Source organism: Colletotrichum fructicola (assembly GCF_000319635.2).
Source record: "Colletotrichum fructicola Nara gc5 chromosome Unknown KSG_Nara_v1_contig03, whole genome shotgun sequence".
NCBI classification, from domain to species: Eukaryota; Fungi; Ascomycota; class Sordariomycetes; order Glomerellales; family Glomerellaceae; genus Colletotrichum; species Colletotrichum fructicola.
This window is the reverse complement of record NW_027094053.1, coordinates 2170102-2192733: the sequence shown is the minus strand read 5'-3', so window position 1 is coordinate 2192733 and position 22632 is coordinate 2170102. Positions and strand designations below refer to the sequence as shown.

The 22632-nt window shown below is 53.2% G+C and overlaps 4 protein-coding genes across 4 annotated transcripts; 2 read left to right on the top strand and 2 right to left on the bottom strand.

Moving 5' to 3' along the window:
* Positions 1–1021: 1021 nt before the first annotated feature.
* On the bottom strand, positions 1022–3572 carry CGGC5_v005378 (uncharacterized protein; the record flags this gene model as incomplete). The annotated part of the gene is made up of 3 exons (XM_032035645.1): positions 1022–1263; positions 1330–2877; positions 3050–3572. The coding sequence occupies 3 exons, from the start codon at positions 3570–3572 to the stop codon at positions 1022–1024; spliced, it is 2313 nt and encodes a 770-aa protein (XP_031885321.1).
* Positions 3573–5696: 2124 nt separating this feature from the next.
* CGGC5_v005377 (putative secreted glycosidase) lies at positions 5697–8237 on the top strand (the record flags this gene model as incomplete). The annotated part of the gene is made up of 4 exons (XM_032035644.1): positions 5697–5777; positions 5834–6343; positions 6399–6875; positions 6930–8237. 4 exons carry the CDS (start codon positions 5697–5699, stop codon positions 8235–8237), a joined length of 2376 nt encoding a protein of 791 aa, XP_031885320.1.
* Positions 8238–8584: 347 nt separating this feature from the next.
* On the bottom strand, positions 8585–10606 carry CGGC5_v005376 (Transmembrane protein 184-like protein; the record flags this gene model as incomplete). Its single annotated transcript, XM_032035643.1, has 6 exons — positions 8585–9055; positions 9105–10139; positions 10187–10274; positions 10331–10384; positions 10438–10455; positions 10518–10606. 6 exons carry the CDS (start codon positions 10604–10606, stop codon positions 8585–8587), a joined length of 1755 nt encoding a protein of 584 aa, XP_031885319.1.
* A 1264-nt stretch (positions 10607–11870) lies between these two features.
* On the top strand, positions 11871–21660 carry CSF1 (the record flags this gene model as incomplete). Its single annotated transcript, XM_066151445.1, has 5 exons — positions 11871–11926; positions 11986–12021; positions 12078–16292; positions 16338–18924; positions 18982–21660. 5 exons carry the CDS (start codon positions 11871–11873, stop codon positions 21658–21660), a joined length of 9573 nt encoding a protein of 3190 aa, XP_066009088.1.
* Positions 21661–22632: the final 972 nt, after the last annotated feature.

Genomic DNA, 22632 nt, shown 5'->3' with positions numbered 1-22632 from the left:
AGTTGGAGACCTATATATTACTGAGTCGTTCTGTCGCATCTCCCAGAAGCTCTGTCCGTGTTCATGGACCACTTGCTTGTTGCCAGCCGTATCGTCACGCTTGATGTTGACGACGGATGAGCTCTAACCAAGCAATCTAGGGCGCAGCTCACGACAGCATCGTCGGAGAAAAGGAGCATGTGTCTCTTGAGTAACGCAGGCGAAGATTTGAAGGCTCCGTGCGAAGCATAATGCCAGGGCTTTTGGACGCGCCGAGAAAGAGGAAGGTTTTCACGTTTGCAAAGGCGCAGGATGTATGCGCCAATGTTGAATGTCCAATGTCGTATAGCCCAATGTTTTGCATTAACAGAGTTGCACGTGAAAGCTTTTATCAAGTGACTTGGAAGTGCTTTGTCATGAAGGTGTCGATATTTTTGCGGCAGGGGTTTTGAGGGGTATCTACGGGCAAATCCTCCTTGAAAGTGCGTGTGTGTCCCCATGGGAGACCGACCGAACGGATTTTTGCAAGCCATCTATAAACAGAGGTCCGTCTATGAATTCCGTGTTTGGTGTTCTCTGATGATTTCCGATATATACGTATACCTCGAAAGGCCAAGAAGAGCTTTTCCATTCCCAATCGGGCCCAACATCATAAACGCCAGTCCTTTTGCGCTTCTCGTGCCAAAGTTCTGTGGTGCCTTCTCCAGCCTTTTTTTCTTTTCTTCTCCCTCTTTTCTTAGCCCCCGATTTTCTTCCCTGTCTAATTCCCTATTTTGGTTCATGCGTACATGAGTATCGAAGTGAAGGATAGGTCATACATCGTTATGTCTCTTCTTGTCATTGATGGCATCATACCTCGTGGTTTTTTTTTTCTTTTTTCCCCCTTCTTTTTTCCCTTAGGGTAGGTTTCATTGCCGGTTCGCTTTTCTTCGTTCTCATCCATTCATTCGTCATAGGAGTCACACATCGACTCGCTCTCTTGTCGCCTTCTTTCTGGGACTGTAGGGTTCGTCTCCAGAGATAAAAAGCCGTGTTCGCCGTACTAGGCGAGCACTGTCGGAAGGGTGTCAGTGACCGTCGGGGAGCCGACAGCTGAAGGAGCCGAGGTTGGAGGCGGTGGAGGTGTTGTATGGCCGGAGCTAGTGGGCGCACCCATGTGGTGACCGGCTGCGCTCTCTCCTTCCTTCGGCGGAAGCAGAACGTGACTGCAAAAGTGTAGTTCCAGAGAGCGGGATGTCTCTGGACTGAAGGCGCAGGTTTCCAACTTGCGAACGACGTCGTCGTCTGTCAGAGGCCAGAGGGTTAGTTATGTGATACAGCAGAGAGGCAATGGAATAAAAGTTGTCTTACAGTCAAGGTTCAGCGCATTGAAGAACTCCACCACTGGAGCATGGTCGGGATCGCCAATGTCGAGTACGGTCAAGCGTCCGTCGAGTGCCCGGAATGTCTTCGGATGGGCCTTCCGGAGGGTCAGCAGCATCTTCAACAGGTCTGCAATCTCGTGGCCTTGGTTGACATAGCATGAGGGTGGACGGTCCAGAGGCCAACGCTGGCGGAAGTCGTCCATCTCCCAAACCTTGAAGGTCCAGGTGGTTTTCTCGAGACAGTGCAGGAGGATGAGGATCGAAAGGTACACGTCAAAGTGGATCCTGGCCTTGCCGTTTTCAAGACACCGCTGAAGCTCACTAATCAGTTTGTTGGAGACGTTGTTCGCTCTGCGCTCGGTCGCCGCGGACAATTGGAATGTTATCAGGTTGTAGATATCCTGATCGTCGCTGCCTGCAAAGTCCTCAGGGCCGCGGGGAACGACAACACCTTGATGTTCTTCAGAGATGTACCAGCCGCGCTCACGGTCAAGAATCTCAATAAGACCCCATAGGTCAATGGCAAGTTTCAAGATTTTGCCGGTAGCCTTGTCCCCTGGGAATTTCTGCGCAGAATCCAGGACCACTTGCATAAAGTGGGAAGGCTCACGCTGTATAAGGGTGGGCAAAATGAGCTTCAAGAACTCTTCCATTCGAGCTGGAAGGTCTTCCTTGTCTTGATCGATCATGACGACTTGAAACAGTGTATGAGGTTGTTCCGGAGGCTGGCCATCTCCGTTTTGCTGCTCTGCTCCTTCAGGGACTGTTTCGGGCTGGGGCTGACGAGGCGTGACCAGAGCAGCAAGACTGAGACTAGGACTGTCTTCCCACAAGGAAACAACGAGAGAGGTGCCGTTTGAGAGCAGTTGGTAGGACTGCCTGGCCTGCTTAACTCTAGTTTGCGCAAGAACAACAATCAAAGCAGCTGAGTAGAGGGTCAACTCTTGATTGAGACGAGTTCGAACACAAGGATACGTCCAGTGACGGGGGCCTTGGATCTTGCGGCATTGGTCGCAGGGGTCATGGGTGCCGCAGGTCTTTCTCAGGATGCGGCATCGAATACAAGCACCTTTCTTTCGGGCAGCCTGAACTTCCTTCCGTCGGACCGGGGTATACGCCTTTCTTTTGTGCTCACTCGAAGTCCCATTGCCAATGGGCATTCTGGTGCCGCCTCTGTTAGGAGGTGCAATGGTAGCGACATGAGTCGCGATAGTGGGGTTGTGATTGGTAGTAATGTAAGTCATCTCCCCCCAGGGCTGTTGAGGAGTAGTAGCGTTGTTGAGGTCGGGAATCGTGTTGGTGACTTCCGCTGGCGACATGATGGGGCTTACGATCTGGGCCTCGTGATGCTCGGCAGTGAGCTGAGGGTCCATTAGGGTGTGAGTGAGACGGGCGGTTGCAGCGGCAGCAACAGAAAGATCCGAAGTGTCTAGAGGATTGGCGGCGGGTTGCTGCGTCGCTGCTTGAAGGTGCTCCATCTTCTCTTCAGTGGTGAGGAAACTCAGAGGGTTGGCGCTTTCCTGGGAGGCCGACTCTGCACATAGTCAGCATTGACCACTTGCACTAATCTCGACTCACGGTGAGGAGACTTTTTTGGGTTTTTCTTTTTTGGCCACGAGGATCGTGGAAAGAGGATAACAAGAGTTCTCGAAGGGTGTAAGGGGTGGAGTGAAGGAGGTGGGGGAAAAAAAAGAAGCAAAACTCACCCTTTCTCTCACGAGCAGGCCTGTTCTCATAGCTCACCGGTGGGTTCTCCAAGGTGAACTGTTCCTGGACCTCAAAGCCCATGCCCATGCCCATGCCCATGCCCATTTGACGAGCGGTCGGATCTGCGACTTCTCGTCCTGGAGCTTGAGGAACACCCATCTCGTTTTCGCCAACCTGACGCGAAGCTTCTGCGAGGGTACGCAACGCGGACCAGTTCTCTGGGGCCTCAGTCGCGACTTCTGCTGCGGCTGCAGCATCAAGCTGGTTGACAGTAAGATTCATGGACCGCGGGGCGGACGCGCCTGAGTGAAGACCAGCAAATCCGAGTGCGGCATTGATACGTTCCTCTGGTGTTATGGCGGGGCATTTTTCGGTAATGTGTTTGTGCAAAACTTCGCCGCGGCCTTTGGGGAAGTTCTCACCGCATAACTTGCAGGTATGGGGATATCGGTTACTTGAGTCGGCCAACTTGGGGCCCCTCGTGAAATACTCCCCAATGACGGGGTTTGGTTTTCTGCCCATGATGACTGTCTGAACGCCCCCAGCCGAGTTCACAGGCCGAGGATTCAGAGGTGCTGGTTTACGGGACAGAGCATGCACTGTTGACCGCCGGAGACCGAGTGGTTGAGAGACGGGCTCGCTGTAGAGTCGCGGTGACCGCCTTTGAAATTCTGCCCTCTGTGTCGATATGGGCGAATTGCCAGCGGATCAGCGCTCTGATATATAGAGAATGGGTGCCAATGTCGGCGTAGCAGTCTGGAGATATTGAAGGCAAAAAATTGCCTTGCCTGGATTATTCCAGCGCGTGACAACGATCGATCTGTCTTTGCTTGACCTGGAGAGAACGATGCAATTCACAAATTCTGCCAAAATTTTACACCGCTCTGTGCCAAATTTGGATGAAGATAATCCGGAACACCCCGTCGTCCACCTGTCGGATTAATGATGGTGGGGACGTTTAATCACGTGAGTGGCAGCTAAGAACGGCTTCACCCAGCTGGCACCAGATGTGCCCGTCTCGGCCAACATCGTTAGCAGCGTAAGTGCGTTGCGGTTGCCGTTGCCATACAATACGTGACCACCCACGCCTCGTAGGCGTTCGAGGTCTCCGAACGCTTCATTCGTGCTCTGATTCCTCTCTTTCAAGAGCGAAAGAGTAGAAATTCTGGCTCTACGTGCGCGTCCCTTCGATTCCCGTTGTACAGATGTTGTCATATGCCATGCAGCTGTAGGTTGCCATGCAGGCTGCTGGTCGGTTGCTACCGGATTTCTATGGCGTTGTACGGCGTACAGAGGGGTCTTGAGAAGTCTTCCACGCGTGCATTGGCGCATTTGACCCGTAGGCTCGCAAAGTTCCCCTCCGCGGTCGGGTGGCACTGGCTCGTGTCCTTAAGTTGGGGGGCACTTCAAACCACTCTGAGTACCTGAGCTACCTGGGGACTCTCAAGAAACGTGCAAGTCTCGGCGTTGTCGTGACTTAGTGGAACCTGTCCGGCACGGGGCCGAATGCAGGCCACATGCGAGGGCCGAGTGGCTTCAGTGTCTCCGGCCGTGTCCTCGAGAACGTCTGATTGACGCTAACGGTAACGGAATAGGGGGGGTGCCGTCAGTAACCTTGATTCCCTCCGATCCATAGATTCCCCAAAAGAATCCGGGTCTCGGCATCTAGCCCCCAGATTGCTCAAAGACCTGGAACATGCCAACCCGTTCGGCCCGGGCGTTGGCTCGTTGGTTGGCTGGGCTGCACATCGAAACGTTAATATTTGACACCTTCAGGGCGGCGCATCAAGCCTCTGTATGCCCCCAGTTCCACGATGCGGTGGCCAAACAGACAGGCAACCCCGACGAGACCCGAATTTTCCCCTCCCTCGCAGCGCTTATCCGACGAGGCAATATGTCGAAAGGTTACATTTCGCGCACCTGGGATATCTTTCTAGTCTCGTTGGGCGCTTAGGTAAACTTGGCCAAGTACCGTTCCCGGAGGGGTCAGATCAGAGACGGGACGGCCAACAAGCGAAGGGTTAGCTGGATAAGTAATGCCGCGAAATGAGCCCAACAGCCCCCATTACGAATCCGTCAACACCAAGACTTTGCGCGGCTCGCGGCACTCACGCTCTGAGCACCGCACCGTCATCTGCAGCCTGCCATCCAGCCGCTGTCTTAAACACCGCTTTCTGCCTCACCTCCGTAGCCATCTTCTATATATTTATCATCCCCCCCCCGGGTCTTGTCATGCCATCCTGAAAAGCGTCTCGTCCAGTCACAGTCTTTCGTTGCGGCACGTTGCCTGTCCCTCGTTACCCACACCACGGTCCCTACAGCCTAGAATACGACGTCGTCTTTACCTCGTGGGAGCTCCTGCAACGTCGTTTCGTGCTTGTTCTTGAGATCTGGGTCGTTCGTTGCTTTATCAGATCTCCAGCAGAGTCGCATCTTCCCCGCCTTCCTACTTGGGACCCGTCACTCGGAGACTCGCCCAGGGTGGGCAATCCAGGTGCCAGTGCTACGAGCAATTGTGCTTTGGAAATATACTTATACATCAAGGTGGGCGAAGGTTTGTTGCAAGACTTCGATTGGCACGAGCCTTTGCTTTTGTTTTTTCCCCCAATAGTTTGAAGTTATCAGACCTTGCGATTGTGACGGGAAATGCGGCGCGGTATTCTTCTGCACTTGGCGTCGACGGTGGCAGCACAGTCTGCCGACCTAGCCGGCTATGTTTTGACAGATGTAAGTTTCCTGAGCCCTGGAGCTAGTGTAGGCTCGGTCAACTGACATATCCCCAGACTGGCTCCGTGGGTGGAGGCAACACGTTCCCCGGGGTTTCGAGGCCCCTGGGCATGGTCAAGCTAGGGCCTGACCTTGAGAACGGGGTCGATGCCTACTCTGGATACCTTCCCGATGGCCACTTCATAGGCTTCTCTATGCTGCACGAGTCCGGTACTGGAGGTGCCCCAAAGTATGGCGTCGTCAACCAAATGCCTGTTGTAGGCGACATCGAGAACCCGTTGAGCCAAAACACCGACACCCGGGGGCAGCCCGACGAGACTGAGGTTGGCCACTACAAATCGTTTCTCAGCTCTGGAGTCACCGTCGAACTCGGGGCGACAAAAAAAGCCGGCCTCTATCAGTATAGTTTCCCTAAAGACAAAGGCTCTTCCAACGTAATCGTAGACGTATCCCATGTCCTGCCATCGTACAGGGGACAGGGTCTGGGGCAAGATTATTTGGGGGGGAAAATTGAGATCAAGGAAGGCGATGACTTTCACTACGAAGGTTACGGATACTATGACAACGTAAGCTATGCCGACCATGCCACTTGACCCAGGAACCTCGACTGACCCCCAAAAGGGCTGGAACCGCGCGGCGAAATGGCAAGTATTCTTCTGCGGCTACTTTGATAGCACGCCGACTTGGAAAACATTTCTCGGTAAGGACCTCACATCGACTGAGCTTTCGGAGTACGGCGTAGAGACGACTTATGAATCCGAGACCCAGCGGCTGGGAGCCATCTTCACTTTCGAAGACACTGCCGTTAAGTCGAGGGTCGGAGTCTCATTCATCTCCGAGTCCCAAGCTTGCAGCAATGTAAATACGGAGATACCCGCAGACAAGAGTCTGGCTTCTGTGAGGCAAGACACTCGGGATGCGTGGAACACGGAGGTGCTCTCCAAAGTCAGGACATCCGACACGAACACAACAAAGCTCACCCAGCTGTACACGGCCCTGTACTTCATGAACCTGCTTCCGACCAACAAGACAGGCGAGAACCCCCTTTGGAACTCCGAGGAGCCGTACTATGATGACATCTTTACGTTCTGGGATACTGTAAGTCTCACGCGCGGAGATTCTGACTTAGCATGTAGCTAATAGGCTACATAGTTCCGTTGCACCACTTCGCTCCTTCATATCCTCCAACCCGAGGCTTATGAAGAATTCATCCGTTCCATGATTGACATCTGGCGCCATGAGGGCTACGTCTCCGACGCCCGCTCCTCTTTCTTCAACGGTGCCGTACAAGGTGGCTCCAACAGCGACAACGTCCTCGCCGACGCGTACGTAAAGGGCGTCCGCGGCAAGGTCGACTGGAATGACGGTTTGTCTGCCATGCTCAAGAACGGAGAAATCACCCCACCGAACAACAACGATCCTCGTGACCGCTCCAGCTCGACCAAGGAAGGCCGCGGCGCAATCCCGGACTGGCTAGAGTATGGGTACATTACCCCGACGTTTGCTCGCGCTGTTACTCGCGCCGTGGAGTACTCAACAAACGACTTTGCCATCTACCAGGTGTCCAAGGGCCTCGGTCTGACGGATACTGCAGACAAGTACCTCAAGCGCTCTCGCTACTGGCGTAACCATTGGAACGAGAACATGGAGGCTCTTGGCTTCAAGGGCTTCATGGGCCCCCGCAACTCGGACGGGAGCTTTCCGTCACAGGACCCCCTTGACTGCGGTGGTTGCTACTGGGCGGAGGCATACTATCAAGCTACGCCCTGGGAGTACTCGTTTAACGCGCACCATGATGCCGCACACATGATCGAGCTTGTCGGCGGAGCGCAAAACTACTCTGACAGGCTCGAAAAAACCTTCGAACCGGGACAGTACAAGGGCAACGGCCAATTCGGCAACACAATTTTCAACCCAGGCAACGAGCCTAGCTTTGGCACGCCGTACCTATTCAACTTTGTTAATAAGCAGCACCTCAGTGTTGAACGTTCGCGTTTCGTCGCCAAATCCTACTACAAGCCCGCCCCCAACGGCTTGCCCGGAAATTCCGATGCTGGAGCTATGGAGTCGTGGCTGCTTTGGAATATGATCGGCCTGTATCCCTTGACAGGACAGACGACGTTCCTCGTTGGCTCTCCCTGGTTCTCAGACCTGACTATGTTGCTCGGCGGCGGCCGTGAGCTCAACATCACGTCGACGGGCGGGTCCGAGGAGTCGTTCTACGTGCAATCATTGCGCGTCAACGGTGAGGAATGGGACAAGTCTTGGGTGACATGGAACGATCTCTTCGCTGAAGGAGGCTCGCTTGAATTCGAGCTGGGGACACAGCCCAAGGAGTGGGCGACGGGAGAGCTGCCCCCGAGTCCGGCTAGTGTGGACTCGCCGAGCTCCAGTTCGAGGTTGAGACAGCAGCGGCGAAGGCGTTGGTGGCGTCGCGGTGAAGATGCCATTGGATGGTAGTTTGCTGCGTCTTGTGGCCGATACTGGTGGAGCTAGCTTTGGCTAGAGCGGAACGAGAATGTGTATCTTCCGCTCTGCTCACTAAATCTCTTGCCAATCTATGAGTGTCTCCTGTGTTGAATTCTCAAAATCATACAGCTACCGTCGACATTCTTCACGCACAATCACACATTTGAGTATTCTCCTACACAAAGGACTCGTGGTAAGTGCTGGATAGCAAAAACGACTCGTATTTTCACACACAAACTCCTTCGCTATGCCAATATTGCCTTTAAACATAGAATGCGGAGTGAGGGTATCGAACTCATAATGTACCTATGAAAAGCAACGTTGTATTCTACTCTTGATCAACGGGATTCTCCTCCGCCCCACACGTTCTTGAAATCGTCTGCATCTCCCACACGAAAGTTGTTGTTGAAGTCGTTTTCTTGTTCGCTCTCCGCCCAAGGTGAGGCCATGGCTTCTTGTAGATGAGGTGACTCTAAGTCTTTGTCTGCGTCTTGTTGAGCAACAGGGGATGTATCAGGTTGAACGGGCGGGGCAGGTGCTCTTGCAGAGTCAGGAGCCGGACTTTGCTGCTTGGTTGACGGCCCGGACCCTGAATGAATCGGGGATGGTGTTGAGCCTGATCTCTCAAGAGACTCTTGCTTCTGTTTTTGTTTCTTCTTCTTCTTGCTGGCAACTACTATCGGTTGGTCAGGCCGAGGAGACCGGCGGAGATGTTCAGTGGTGGAACGAGATGAGGACGCAAAGCCCAAGCTGCCCTGAGAAGACATATACCGCTTGCTCAACGGCTCACTCGCCGTGATTACGGGATACTAGATGAGCTTAGTAATCGCATGAACGTCGCTTTGGGGTCTATCTTACATTCCAATCACCAAACTCTAGCTCGCGTGCCTTGGTATAGAGTTGCTCTTCATCGGGGTCAATCTGGGGATCATTGGCCAGGTCTTCGTTGAAAGTGCCGTTGGCATAGTTGTACTCTTCGCTCGGGCCGCCCGCAGTTCCCACGAGCAATGGATCCCGCTCGTTCATATCACGATTGACTTGACGGTCAACCTGGCCGGGTGTCGGTATCCAGTACTTTCCCTTTCCGCCCCTAGAGTACCGCATGCCCTCCTTAAGCCTGCCAAGCCTAGCGCGTGACTCTTCGTGGGCCATGATCTTATCTCCTGAGTCGAAAGCACGGTATCCGTACTTGTCGCCTTTGAGGGTCTCCTTGGTATCCTCGATCAGATCTCTGACGCCAAAAGCGTCACGGAAGGCGAACTTGACAGGCATCCTGGCAGACAGGATACTGTTGTCAGCGAAGTCGTGCCAGGAGAAGGCATACCAGTGGGCGATGGCGAACGCAGGCATCTCTATGCAAATCAGAGCATCCTGTATGGCCGCAGCCAGGTTGCTGGGGGTGTAGCCTTCGACATTATCCGGGATGGCACCCAGCCAAACGAGAATCGAGAGCAGAAATCCCTGCCAGTAGGATGCAAAGATAATGAGTTTAATACACAGAAATTTGGGCACAGGGCGAAAAGGAACCAGGTCGTTGTGCATACACACCCAGAACAGACCAAGGCAGTACAGACTGAGGGTCACACTGATGTTGTAGATCAGGCTGCTCCAGAAGTAGCCCGACTCCGCCCCAATGTATCCTTCTTGGTAGATTCCGGTTGCCTTCATAATGACGGTTGCTAGAGCGAGAACAGGTTTGAGCCATGCATATTGAAGAATGCCGCGCTTGATGGCGAGGAAGGTATGAGGGTCTGATATATCGACTCGGGCGAGGACATGATTCATGGGCCAAAGGTGGTGAACGGGCTCCCGGCCATGGGTCATGATGATCAAAGCGCGTTCCCCACTGAGGTAGTTGATAAGGAGTTGGAAGAAGGTGTAGATGGTGAAAGCCTGGGAATGTCAGATAGGAAAGGCTGTAGCTTTGGAATAAGGTGTACCTCGTAGATATCACGGATAGGGTCAAGAAACGAGGCAGCCGTGGTGGAAACCATGCTCGTCCATGAGGCGATGGAGTAGATGGGGACCCTGAAACAGCCAGTCAACGACGCGGACGCTTCTGCTACGACATCAAGCCAACGTACATGAGCAGTATCCGAATGACATAGCGCTGGAGCAGAGGCTTGCGATAGTTTTTGCTATATCCATATTAATCGCTGGGCATCGTGAAGTGGATCGCGGGACGGCCTACGACTGCAGGAAGATGGAACTATGGAGCGTATGTTAGCCTCAGCTCTGATCGTCCTGAGAAGGACCAAGGGCTATGCTCACACGCCAGACAAAAGTGTCGCTATCAAGGCCGCGACACCGGAGACGATGATAGTCGCCGTGGTCAGCTTCTCGCCCGTGCCGCCCGCCATATTGTCTGCGGCGCGGAGAGATGCGTCAAGTGCGGTGGGTTGTGGTGATGGTGGTCGTGCGCCTAGATAGAAGCCATCGAGGAAGCTCAGGTCGAAGAAGAACTGGGAGACGCGCGAAACGGGCAGTATCGTGCGGTGGCGGCCGATAGCAGGTGGTTTTCGCAGCCACAAATTGACCTGTCGCCAGCAAAGAGTAAGGTATGCGGATACAGCAAGGGACAAGGGCAAAGTGGGCGAGACTTGAAGAGGGGAGCTGCGACCTTCAGACGCGACGGCGACGGACAGCGACAGCGATGACGATAGACCGTGCTGCCCTCAGCTGCTATTGCACTCGTAAAGTGTTGCGTAAGTGTAACCTGCCAGACGTGAAGGAGCACAGGTCGCTGCAGCCTGCAACAACTGGAGGTAGGTACGTACCGGATGTACGTCAGGCGGGCCAGACCCTCCGCCAGCACCAACTACATACCTTAATTAGAGCTTCCTATTAATTGTTAGCAGACAGTCGGCAGGCAGCTCCCTTGGGCTGCTGGGGTAGATGGTTTCACCGCATGCTTGGGGTCAGAGACCAGGCCGTGACATGTGGGGGACGGGGACATTGAGTCTTCCACCTCCCACGCCTCCAGAAGCTGATTATGTACGATGATCCACTGCAAACGGCCAGCAGGGCAACGTACGGCATACCGGGTCCCTGCCTCGGGGCCACTCCTGCCTACCCTAGGTACTTACCTCAGGCCCTTAGCGCGAGACAACAGCCCCATCACATGGATGCGCTGGAGGGCACGAAGCTGGTTCACAGTCCGGGCGCATTCCATGCATCAATGAACCTATCTAAGGTACTAACCGTGGGCACCCGCGCTTTGCATTTGATCTGCATTGGTTGGATCCCGAGCTTCCATCCCGTCCCAGCTTTCCGTTACCTTACCTACCTCACCAGCCACAACTGACCGCAGCACACCTCACCGCATACGCTCTCTCTTGCCTGCTCAACATTACAACCCGACTCGACTTCTTGATCCCCCATAGTCCGAACGCGATCCCCTCCAAATGCTCCATCTCGCGGACTGCTAGCACTGCTTGCGACTGCTTGCTAGCCCCGTGCTGGTGCTCCTCGGACAACACCACCACACTTGCACGAATCTCCCCTGCGACCTGCGACCACGAACACCTGAACCCACACGAGAGACATGGCAGCAGAGCAGATCGAGACCCTCTGAATTCGATGCCACCGCTTGAGTCTTGCCGCTTCTGAGGATCCCGTTCTGCAATGGCGCAAGAAGGGGAGCCCAATCCCGCTCCGGCGGGAACGCCAGCCTTCAACGGGTACTTGACGCGATTTGACATGATAATGCTTAGCCAATGCTGACCGCTGATCTTTACAGGGAGTTTCTGGCCTACATGCTCGTCTGCGCTGCTCTGTGAGAATCGACAACTCTTTGGCAAAACAACGCGACCAATTGCTTACTCTCTCCAGTGCCGTCTTCTTTCTCCTTTACTTCAACCGAGCCTTCGGATCCCTACTTTCGTGGGGCATACGCACCTACACTTGGCACCGCTACCGCATTTACCTCGACATCCAGGCGTTACAGGTCTCCCTTCTCGGCGGCCGCATATTCTTCACCGGCCTGCGGTATCACGGCAATAACGAAACCTTTCTCGTTCAACATGGCTACGTCACTTGGAGGTACTGGTTGCGCCGTGTGCGCGAGGTGGACATCAAAGCTTCGGCACAGCAGCAAGCTGAACAGGCATCATTTCTCACAAATGGCCGTCACTCAAACCTTCCTTGCAGAGTAACCATGTCTCTGGTTGGCTTGGAGTGGTTCATCTACAATCGAAGCCCGGCATACGACAGCGTTTTGGCTGGACTCAAGGAACCGACCGCTGCCGAGAACGTGTCATCGGCCTTCGAGTCTAAAGAAGAGACGGCCTCTCTCAGAAATCGAGGGCAGAGGGAATCCGAGAAGTCAGATCGCTCACAAGATGCCCCTGAAAAGGAAGCTCCTGGAGCTGCGCTTCTTTCCAGAATAGGAAACACTCTAGGTCGCCGTGGCTCTTCCGCCAGCCAAATTAGCACACCTTCTGATGTGCCTGAAGGAAGCAATGAGGCCACTCAGCCCGACTCCGACCTACCCCTCCTGCTGCAGCTATTCCCTATCTTCGTTACTTGCCAAAAAGCGGCGGTGGTCTTGGGAAACGACAACACGAAGGCCATCTTGATTGTCAAAGCCGATGGACTGTCAGGCGAAATCGATGCCTCAAAAACATCAACGCCGGACCCGTACAAACAGATCTTCAAGATCAAATTCCAGCATCCCATTGTAGAGATGAGAGAAAATGACGACTTCAAAGAGGACCAGGCCACTAGGGCAAGTCGTGAAAAACTAGTAGCCCAGGAACCTAGCCCGACTTACAAGACATCGTTTTTCAAGAGACAACGCCGCCGTGCACTGGGCACTTTGAGGAATCTGGTACCGTATTGGCGCAAATCGGTCGAGTCCTTCTCGTTGGGTTCAAGGAGCCCTCTTACGACAGCCGTATCGCAGATACCTGGGTCCAGTCATTGGCAAGGTTTGGCACGATATCTTGACGAGGACGAACAGGATGCCAGATTGCGTTGGGCTGGCGTAGAATACGCCGCCGAGTCGACCATCGTAGACAGTCCTGAGGCAACGTTGACAATCTACTGGGACGTTGTCGGAAAGGTCACAGCAGAAGCCGCGAGACGACAGTCTAAAGAGACGAGCGCAGCAACGTACATCAATGGCGATGAAGCCCCTGCTTGGGGAATGATCCTCGCCATCAAGGGTGGAATTGTAAACTATGGGCCATGGGCTGACCGCCAGAGGGCCGATCTTCAGCGTGTTTTTGTGCCCAGTCTATCCAAGGACGCAATTCCTGCGGTCCCTCTTGCAGAGGGTGCGTACCGTGTTCCCACCCAGTTCAAGTTGTACGTCGAATTGGACGAAGAGGTGACACTACGCATACCAATACGAGAGGATTCCAAGAACTGGAGATGGAAAGGAAAGGAGCCTCCCATGAAAACGACACCCCCGCAGCAGCAACGGCGGAAACAACGAAATCGGGCCAAGAAAGACATGAAGCCTGATGCTGCCCCTCTGCGTCCCGGCGGTTGGCTTGATTTCATCGTCCCTGGCAATTCGACAATCTCGTTCACAATGGACATGCTGGCCAGCGCAACCGGGTATCAGATGAAGTTAGACGTTGATCTACCTAGTACTGAGCTTGCAAGTAGCGTTAATCATGAGCTCCTGTGGCGCTCAGGGGCTCAGCACATATCCTGCGATTTATCTACGCCCCTGAAGTGGAACTCATTGAGATCCTGGTACTTCAACATCGTCGCAGACGAGTTGGAATTGTTCATCCTCAGGGACCATGTCTTCCTTCTGATTGACTTGGTCGACGACTGGGCCACAGGTCCGCCAGCCGAATACCTGGTGTTTACTCCCTTCAGATACTATCTCAACTTGGACCTCCGCAACGTCAAGTTGTATCTGAACATCAACGACGGCAACATCATCAACAACCCCACTGACTTGGACGATAATGCGTATGTCATAGCCCAGAGCCCGTCCCTGGTAACGAATGTTTGCATTCCTATCGACAAATTTCGGCCCAGCGTCAACGCAGTCTCTTTTGCCCTCGGTGCGGAGGCTTTCAAATTGTCTTTGCATGTGCCACCGTGGAACACACAAGCCGCGTTCATCACATCGAAAGAGATTGGCCACGGTGAGAATTTCGAGCTTGACGGAAAGTATCATTACAACGCCACGACGTCGCCAGCCAATATTGATACACTGACCCTGAACATGGGTGTTCAATCGCCCACCATAACCCTGTATGGCTTTCTCATACGATACTTTCTGGTGCTGAAGGACAATTACCTCGGAGACTACATTCACTTCAAAACTCTGGAAGAGTATCAGGAACTTTTAAGAGCGAAAGAGCTTAATCCCGACGCGGAGTTGGCAACACGACCGCCGCCAAAGAAATCAAACGATTTAGACGTCATTCTGTGTGTCAAGGTTGATGACCCTCGCATACTTCTGCCTGCGAATCTGTACTCCAGCCAGCGTCACGTTCAAATCGAGACTGCTGGCCTGTCGTTAGATCTCCGTTTCACGAACTACTACATGGATCTGCAGGTCAACCTCAATCCTCTGAACCTGTCTCTCGGAAACACAGAATCAGGCATGGAGACGCCAATAAGTGCAGTATCAAGCACGCAAATCTTCGTCGACGGCGTCACGATTTATGGCCATCGTTTGTTTGGACTCCCTCCCACAGAACCGACATACCTGTGTAATTGGGATATTTCTGTTGGGACAGTCTCAGGCGAATGTTCGACCGACTTTCTGACCGCATTGATCAGTGGAGGCAAGGCCTTTGCGTTCGAGTTCGACGACGACGAGAATGCCTTAATACCGCTTTCATCAATTATTGTGTACGATGTCACTTTCTTGAGGGTAGCTGTGCAAGCCATTCGCGTCTGGTGTCATGTGGAAGACGCAGCATTTCTTTTCTCCACCGGCACGCTAGACGTCAAGTTCAATGATTGGGCTCGAACGCATTACTCCAGACGTGCAGACATCAAGATCCCCGATATTCAGGTTTCGTGTGTTAACTCCGAGTCTGCCATGCGACACAAGTGGAAAGCTCAGCACGGCGTTGAGACTGATGCCTTTTTCCAAGCCTCTATCCGAGTGGCCATAATCGGAAGAAAGTTCCATTTTTCTGAAGAGCGCAAGTTGCAACAGGAACTCATTCGCCGTGAAGATCAGCGGACAGGCCGTACCGAATTCCTGCTGCTGCCCAGCATCTTGGAGGAGATGCTCCCTGATCAACTAGATCCTCCTACCCAGGGATTCCCGCCAGTTCCCCATCCAACGGTCTTGGACGGCGCTATCGGAGATCAAAGATCTTTTGATAGCCGGTCAACTTTCAGCCGCAGCCGGCGTCTTCGCCACAAGAGTTCCTTCCTGTCCACCGCCACTACTAGTTCCAGCAACAGCAGCGTGGTGAGGCCAAGAAGCTCAGTCAGGTCACGGGCGAAGTCCAGGCAATCTGATCTTCTCTATCCTGACAGCCCTGAAGTGGGAAAGCGATATCCCCAACACCAACGTGATATCTCAGCCTCGACTGGTCGCCACTCCGCATTCTACAGTGCTGTCGGGGATTTGCAACGAGATACGAACTACCACTCGTCTGTGGCTTTCTCCAGCCAATTTTACACTCCACCATTCCCTCTCGAGAGCATCCGCCCAGATACATCGGAAGCTGTCATGCAAAGCATCGAGATGGACGAAAAGCAGTCAGCGTTCGGCTTCTCGGAATTTGACCTGGATGACATCGACCCGGACTCCTTGGCAGAAGACCGTGCTCAAAACAGCATCATAATCGAAATACCCTCCGGGGTGACCGCATTTCTTAACCCTGCTGCTGTACGGCATGCCTGTTTGCTCATTGCAGCACTGCAGCCAAGTGAGCCGGAAAGCATTCTCGACAGCCTACAGATCGCTTCAATGACCGACATCTTCGACCATCAAAAGAAGAAGAAGGTTGCGGGTGAGATCACGGACGTTATGCTCAGGATCCCCAAAGCCAGCATCCGGTTTCTAAACTCTTCGTCTATGGATCATCTCAATCCCGGAGGCGAGGAACAAGACCAGTATGATGTGTCGTTGTCAAAACTCTCATTATGTCTCCGATCAAGTGAGGCTTGGGAAGACCCAGAAGAGCCGGTGAAGAGCAGCAAAAGGACATCGGTTCTGCTTAAGCTCGGATCTGCCGAGGTGTCTGCTTCGGAGCGATTGTCCGGGGCGGAAGAAAACCAAGCAGCCTTTATGGCCCAAATCGAGCGGGTAATGCTGTCACTGGGCTCAAAGGACGTCACCTACATTGACGCAGATATTGGTGGCATCAAAAGCAGCACTGCATCGGAGAAGATCGAGTATCTGGCTTCGCTAATACATCGGACTGGCAGCGTTGCTTCAGAGCTAGGAGAGGTGCTAAGCCAGACCATGTCTCTACATGAGGATCGGATCAAGCACTTCGTCTACAAGCTCATGACAGATGGCCATCCAGTTGGCGATCCATCCTTTCTGACGCGCCCTTCAGCGGTCTTACGATCGGCATCAGAACATCTCCGGACTTATGATTCATGGAAGATGGCCGCCCGGCTGCGTCAGATATGGACCAGAATGCCAGCCAGCTTTAGGGACGATCTGCAAATCAATTGTTTGTCTGGCTCGGTGACTCCGCTACCCGATGCCTCTCAACGAGTGATCGATGCTTTCCAACGATGGCGCAGCTGGGATCTATATGACGTAGCAGGTTCCGAGCTGATCAAAAACGTATACGGTCAGATGAACGCTACTGGCAACTCTGCAACGCCTGACTTACCCACTCTGGCTGCTCTTCGGTTGAGGGACATACAACTGCTTTTGGATCCCGGGCCGAAGGAAAACCGGATCGTTTTCGCTGATTTGACAACGAGGTTGGAGAGGAAGATTGTCGTTTCTCCTGAACAGTCGGAGAGCCCTAAAAACATGACCGTTCTGAACGTTTACTGCGGCGAAGCGGCCGTTATGCTAAATTGGGAGCTCTGCGAGTTAGCTGAAGACGTTCTCCGCCTGTACAACAAATCGAGCCGGGCAGCAAAGCCACGAAAAGAGCCACAACAGAGCATGCCTTCGGAAAACAAGATGAAGTCCCAGGACGCCTTCCATGTTGTTCTCGCTGTGGGACGTGGGTCTGTCGAAATCGACACCATCAACCTAAGCGCTACATCCCTAGGCCACAATCTGAAAGCATCTTGCTTGATCGATGGGTACGAAAAGACCGGCTCATCCATCAACTTCATTTTGAGCTGTGATGCAGTTACGTCAAGATTGCACCATCGATCCGAGCTCTTGGGGATGTTCCAATTGAGAGACCCGAGCGTGTTTATTTCTCACGAGCTGTTAGAGACCGACACTACGTCGTGTCACACAATCAAATCCACGGCCAGCAGTCGCAATTTGACTCTGGCTGTGAAGCAAGATCCTCTCTTTCTCGTGGAAGTGGTCGATTATCTGGTCAAGGACGAGTTTACCCAAATTCATAAGCTTCAAAAGCAGCTGCCAGAGTCACCGGCGCCTCGGCGCGATAGCATCAAGATAGCCGAACGACTCTCTTCTTTCCGGGTTAACGTTGCGATGTTCCTAGACGAATACCTCATAAGCGTACCACTCCTCCAGTCCATGACATACAACATCTCTGGCGTTGTGGCACGAGCAGCAGTGGCTGCCAATTTTGGAAAGGAGCTTATCTTCGACTTCGACGTGAAGGAGAACTCGCACGAGATCCGAATGGACGTAAAAAATCAGCCTCGCAGCATTTCACTTCTACGCATTCCACCCACGAATGGCCGGGTTGTTAGCCATATGGGCCAGGAAGAGCATTCAGTGTCGGTATTCGGCTCTGTGGAGCTAATGCAACTCGATGCTTCAGCGGTTTACAGCTTGCTGCGGGCATTAAACAGACCGCAGATTTCCAGTGCCGTCACTGAATTGCAAGAGAGCACCAAGGCCATCCAAGAGCATATCAGCGAAATTTTCGATGAGACGCCGCCTGCCGCGCCCAAGGAGACTTCTCCGCAACCGTCGACTTCAAATCTTGTCTACACAATTCATCTCACCTTGGCTGGCATCGAAATGTTTGGAAAGACACCGCTAGTCTCAGAAAACGACCCAACCGCATGCTTGTCCTTTGCCTTGGATCGAGTGCATTTGGAAGTTTCGAATCGGCACGAGTCCCACGGGCCAATCTTGGCGCAACCCGAGCTACATGTCAACCTGCGGCAGATCTTGATTGACGTACAGAAGGGCAAAGACAACGCGATGAGATCTTGCGGCAGCCTTGCGCTGGGAGCTCTGATTTCAGCAAACACACGTTCCACAGAGGACGGCAGAGAAGAGCGATCCTTCAACTTCAGGAGCGACGGGCTTGAAATCAATCTATCACCCGAGACTGTATCAACGGTGGTTGCTGCGCTAGGTTACATGGGTGACAAAATCAAAGATCTCGATACCTCTCGAGAGCTTGAGTATCTACGCAAAATTAGGCAAACCAGACCACGCATTGCGATCAACGATCAACAGGAGATGGAGGAACCGGACATTATTGACTCCTTTCTCTCGTCTATTGTTTACCGATTCGAAGTGCGCGACACTCAAGTTTGCTGGCTCGTTGGAGATCCTTCGGACGACTTAATGCCACTTGCAGGGAGCAAGGAAGACCTCATCCTATCAGTTCAATTGGTCAGCTTTGGAACACGCCAGACAAAGTCAGCTAGACTCACCATCGAGAACTTCCAGCTTCAAATGGTTCCTCCGGGTCAAGACAGGAGCCTCAGGTCTCTTCACTCGGCTTTGCTCCCGGAGGTCGTCTTCAACATCGCATATGTCTCCAACCCCAACACGCGCCGCTTAGCGTTCCAGGCAGTTGGCAAGTCGCTTGATCTTCGTCTAACCTCGGGCTTCATAATTCCTGCGGCCATATTGAATGACTCCATCGGACTCTCGATCAAGAATGTGCAGCGTGCATCACAAAACTGGACCACAGGAACAGCTCCTATCAAAGTCGACAAGATAGAGAAGGTCGAAGAGCCGGCTCCCCCGAGACGCAGTGTCCTCGGCACCAAACGTCTAGAATCTCTTTTGGTAGACGCTGACTTCTCGGGTGCTGTGGTTTACGTATCTGGCAAGAAACCGACGGATGGGCTTCGTGGAAGTTCAAGAACTGGCAGGCCATCCTTGGCCGGAAAATATGGCCAGTTCAGCACTGATGATTCCGGCAGCAGCACTGTGCTCAGGACTCCAGGTTTGGCCTGGAAATTCGAGTATCGCGACAACGGCCGCGAAGATCCTTCCCTGTACGGCGAAATCAAGATCGACGCATCGAGCAATATCTTGTATCCCTCCGTTGTGCCATTAATCATGGATATGACAACGAGCGTTAAAGAGGTTGTTAGTAAGGACACAGATGCTCCGGCGGTTCAGACTCCTGCAGCATCCAAGTCCAAACCTGGCAATGAGGATAACATTCTTACTGCCGACCCGAACGCCGTCATTGGTCGTCTCAAATTGAACCTCGGTCTTCGGATATGTCGTCAAGAGTTTTCACTCAGTTGTCAGCCCATCGCCCGCGTTGCTGCCACAACCTGTTTTGACGACATCTACTTCACCGTCAACACCGTGCGGTCCGTGGAACAAGGCAACTTCTTCTCCATATCAGGCGCGTTCTCCAAACTCCAAGCGTCCGTTCAGCATGTATATTCTCGAGAGTCGACGGGGAGCTTTGACGTTGACTCGATTGTGCTATCGTTGATGAACAGCAAACACGTCAGCGGAACCAGTGGCGTGTCAGCTATTCTCAAAGTCAGCCCTATGAATGTTTCAATCAACGCCAAACAGCTTCAAGACTTCTTGCTTTTCCGCGAGATCTGGTATCCTAACGAACTTCGAAACACGACCACGGCCCCAGTGGCAAAGCTTAACACAGAAACGTCGCAAGGCCACTTGGTTCAAAGATACCAGCAGGTGGCTGCAACTGCGGCGTTCCCTTGGACAGCAACAGTATCGATTGCCTCTTTGAACGTCAGCGTCGATATGGGTCAAGCCATTGGCAAATCCATTTTCGCCATCAAAGAATTCTGGGTTTCATCGAAGAAGACATCCGACTGGGAGCAAAATCTCTGCCTTGGTTTCAAGAGAATTGGCATTGACTGCACCGGCAGATTGAGTGGATTTATTGCCCTCCAAAAATTTCAGCTTCGGACGTCAATCCAATGGCCTGAGAGAGAGCAAGCGCTCAACGAAACACCTCTTGTTCAAGCATCGCTTGGCTTCAGCCAATTTCGAGTGAAGGCAGCGTTCGACTACCAAGCGTTCCTCGTAGCCGACATCACATCTCTGCAGCTTCTCATGTACAACGTTCGTCGCAGTCTCGAAGGCAGCGGAGACCGGTTGGTGGCCATCTTTGACGGAGACGCGGTACAGGTTTTTGGCACCACGACATCTGCAGCGCAAGGTGTTGCTCTTTACCAAGCAGTGCAGAAGCTGATACAAGAACGAAAGGCCAACTTTGAAATGTCCTTGCAAGAAATCGAGAAGTTCATGCGAAGAAGGTCTTATGGGAACACTGCGGCATCTCCTCATCTGACAAGCTTGCCGAAGTTCCGAGAGGAAGACACGTTGTCAAAGTCACCTATCTCCCTCGACACCGATGTTGTGGTGACGCTCAAGGCCCTGAATCTTGGTGTATTTCCGAGCACGTTCTCGGATCACCAAGTGTTCAAGATGGAAGCTCTGGATGCGGAAGCAAGATTTGCTGCAAGCATTGAACAGCGGCGCGTCCACAGCATCCTGGGGCTCACGCTCGGTCAATTGCGTATTGGACTCGCCGGCGTCCGAAATATTGAGGCGCCGAAGACGCTTAGTGAAATTTCTGTGGAGGACGTGATTGAGAGAGCCACAGGGTCCCGAGGTGGAACCATTTTGAAGGTGCCCAAGGTGGGTGCAGTCATGCAGACATGGCAAACACCGAATCAAAATCGCATCGATTACATTTTCAAGAGCGCATTCGAGGGCAAAGTCGAGGTGGGATGGAACTACTCGCGCATCAGCTACATCAGGGGGATGTGGGCCAATCACGCAAAGTCGCTAGAGCAGACTTGGGGCAAAGAGCTCCCACTCACGGCCATCAAGGTGACGGGCGTGCCAGATACAGAGGAGCAGCAGGTGGGAGGCTCATCGCAGCAAAAGATCACGGCCGAGGTGAACGTGCCGCAGTCGAAGTACGACTATGTGGCACTGGAACCGCCCATTATCGAGACACCCCAGTTGAGGGATATGGGAGAGGCAACGCCGCCGCTAGAATGGATTGGCCTTCACCGAGACCGGCTGCCCAACCTGACGCATCAGATCGTCATCGTAGCTCTACTTGAGTTGGCCGGCGAGGTGGAAGATGCGTACTCGAAAATCTTGGGATCATAAAACCCGGCGTTGAGTCACTCGGCGTGTACTGTAAGTAAGCTTTGAGGGTTGTTTGCAGTCTTGGTTCGGCGTTAAGGGAGTTTGCGGGGAATGAGCTTGATGAGTGCCTCACGTACACACGCAAGTACACTAATAATAAGCACCAGACGTGAACATGGAAGTACCGTCTTATCTTAGTAATCATATATCCCACTCGCATTCCTCACAGAGTGCATCATGTGACTAGACCTTGCCCCGCCATCAATACAGACCTTCTCGGTGTGCTCTGTGGCGTGGCCCGGATCCAACTAAGTGTACAGATACAGCTCGGTCTGGAAATCCAGTCATTCGGCGCGCCCTTATTCACAGAATCCTTTGGTTTCAGCCGCCGACCGGTTGAATAAATAGTTGCGGCGGAAGGCGGATGACTCCCTGCCGGATAACGCTGGCAGTTGGGCAGAGTTAATTCGGTCAACGTCGTCATTGGGTCGGTCATACAGAGGGGTCGAGTTCCAAGGAGGGGGGGCCGGGGTGCTGATCACACAGCCAGGGCGGGGCTTTGGATTCACACAGTCTGCCACACTAAGCTGCTTTTTGGATCTTTCCATTGAAACCACAATCCCAGGATTACTGAGGTGGTTTGGATGGTCTACAGCAGGAAATCTTAAGGCGAGAGAGCAGCGAGCTTGGTCTAATTCAAACGGGTTATGTGTCAAAGATGCGTCTGGCTGGCGACGCCAATAACGAGACCCCGGGACGAGCAGCGCCCCGTGTCTGATGAGACACTGAAGCTCGTGTCCGCCGTCCGGACTTTCTGGTGCGAGGGGACCAGGGTTGTTGCCCTTCCATTTTCGCATACCTAGGCAGGTAGGTAGGCAAGGTAGGTAGTACTCCAAGGGCCAGTGAAGGGACCGCTCCTCAGCACAGGCGCACGAGGCGTTAGACACCCTACCTTACCTTGGGGTGCTTGGGGCCGCCATCGATGCCCGGTCG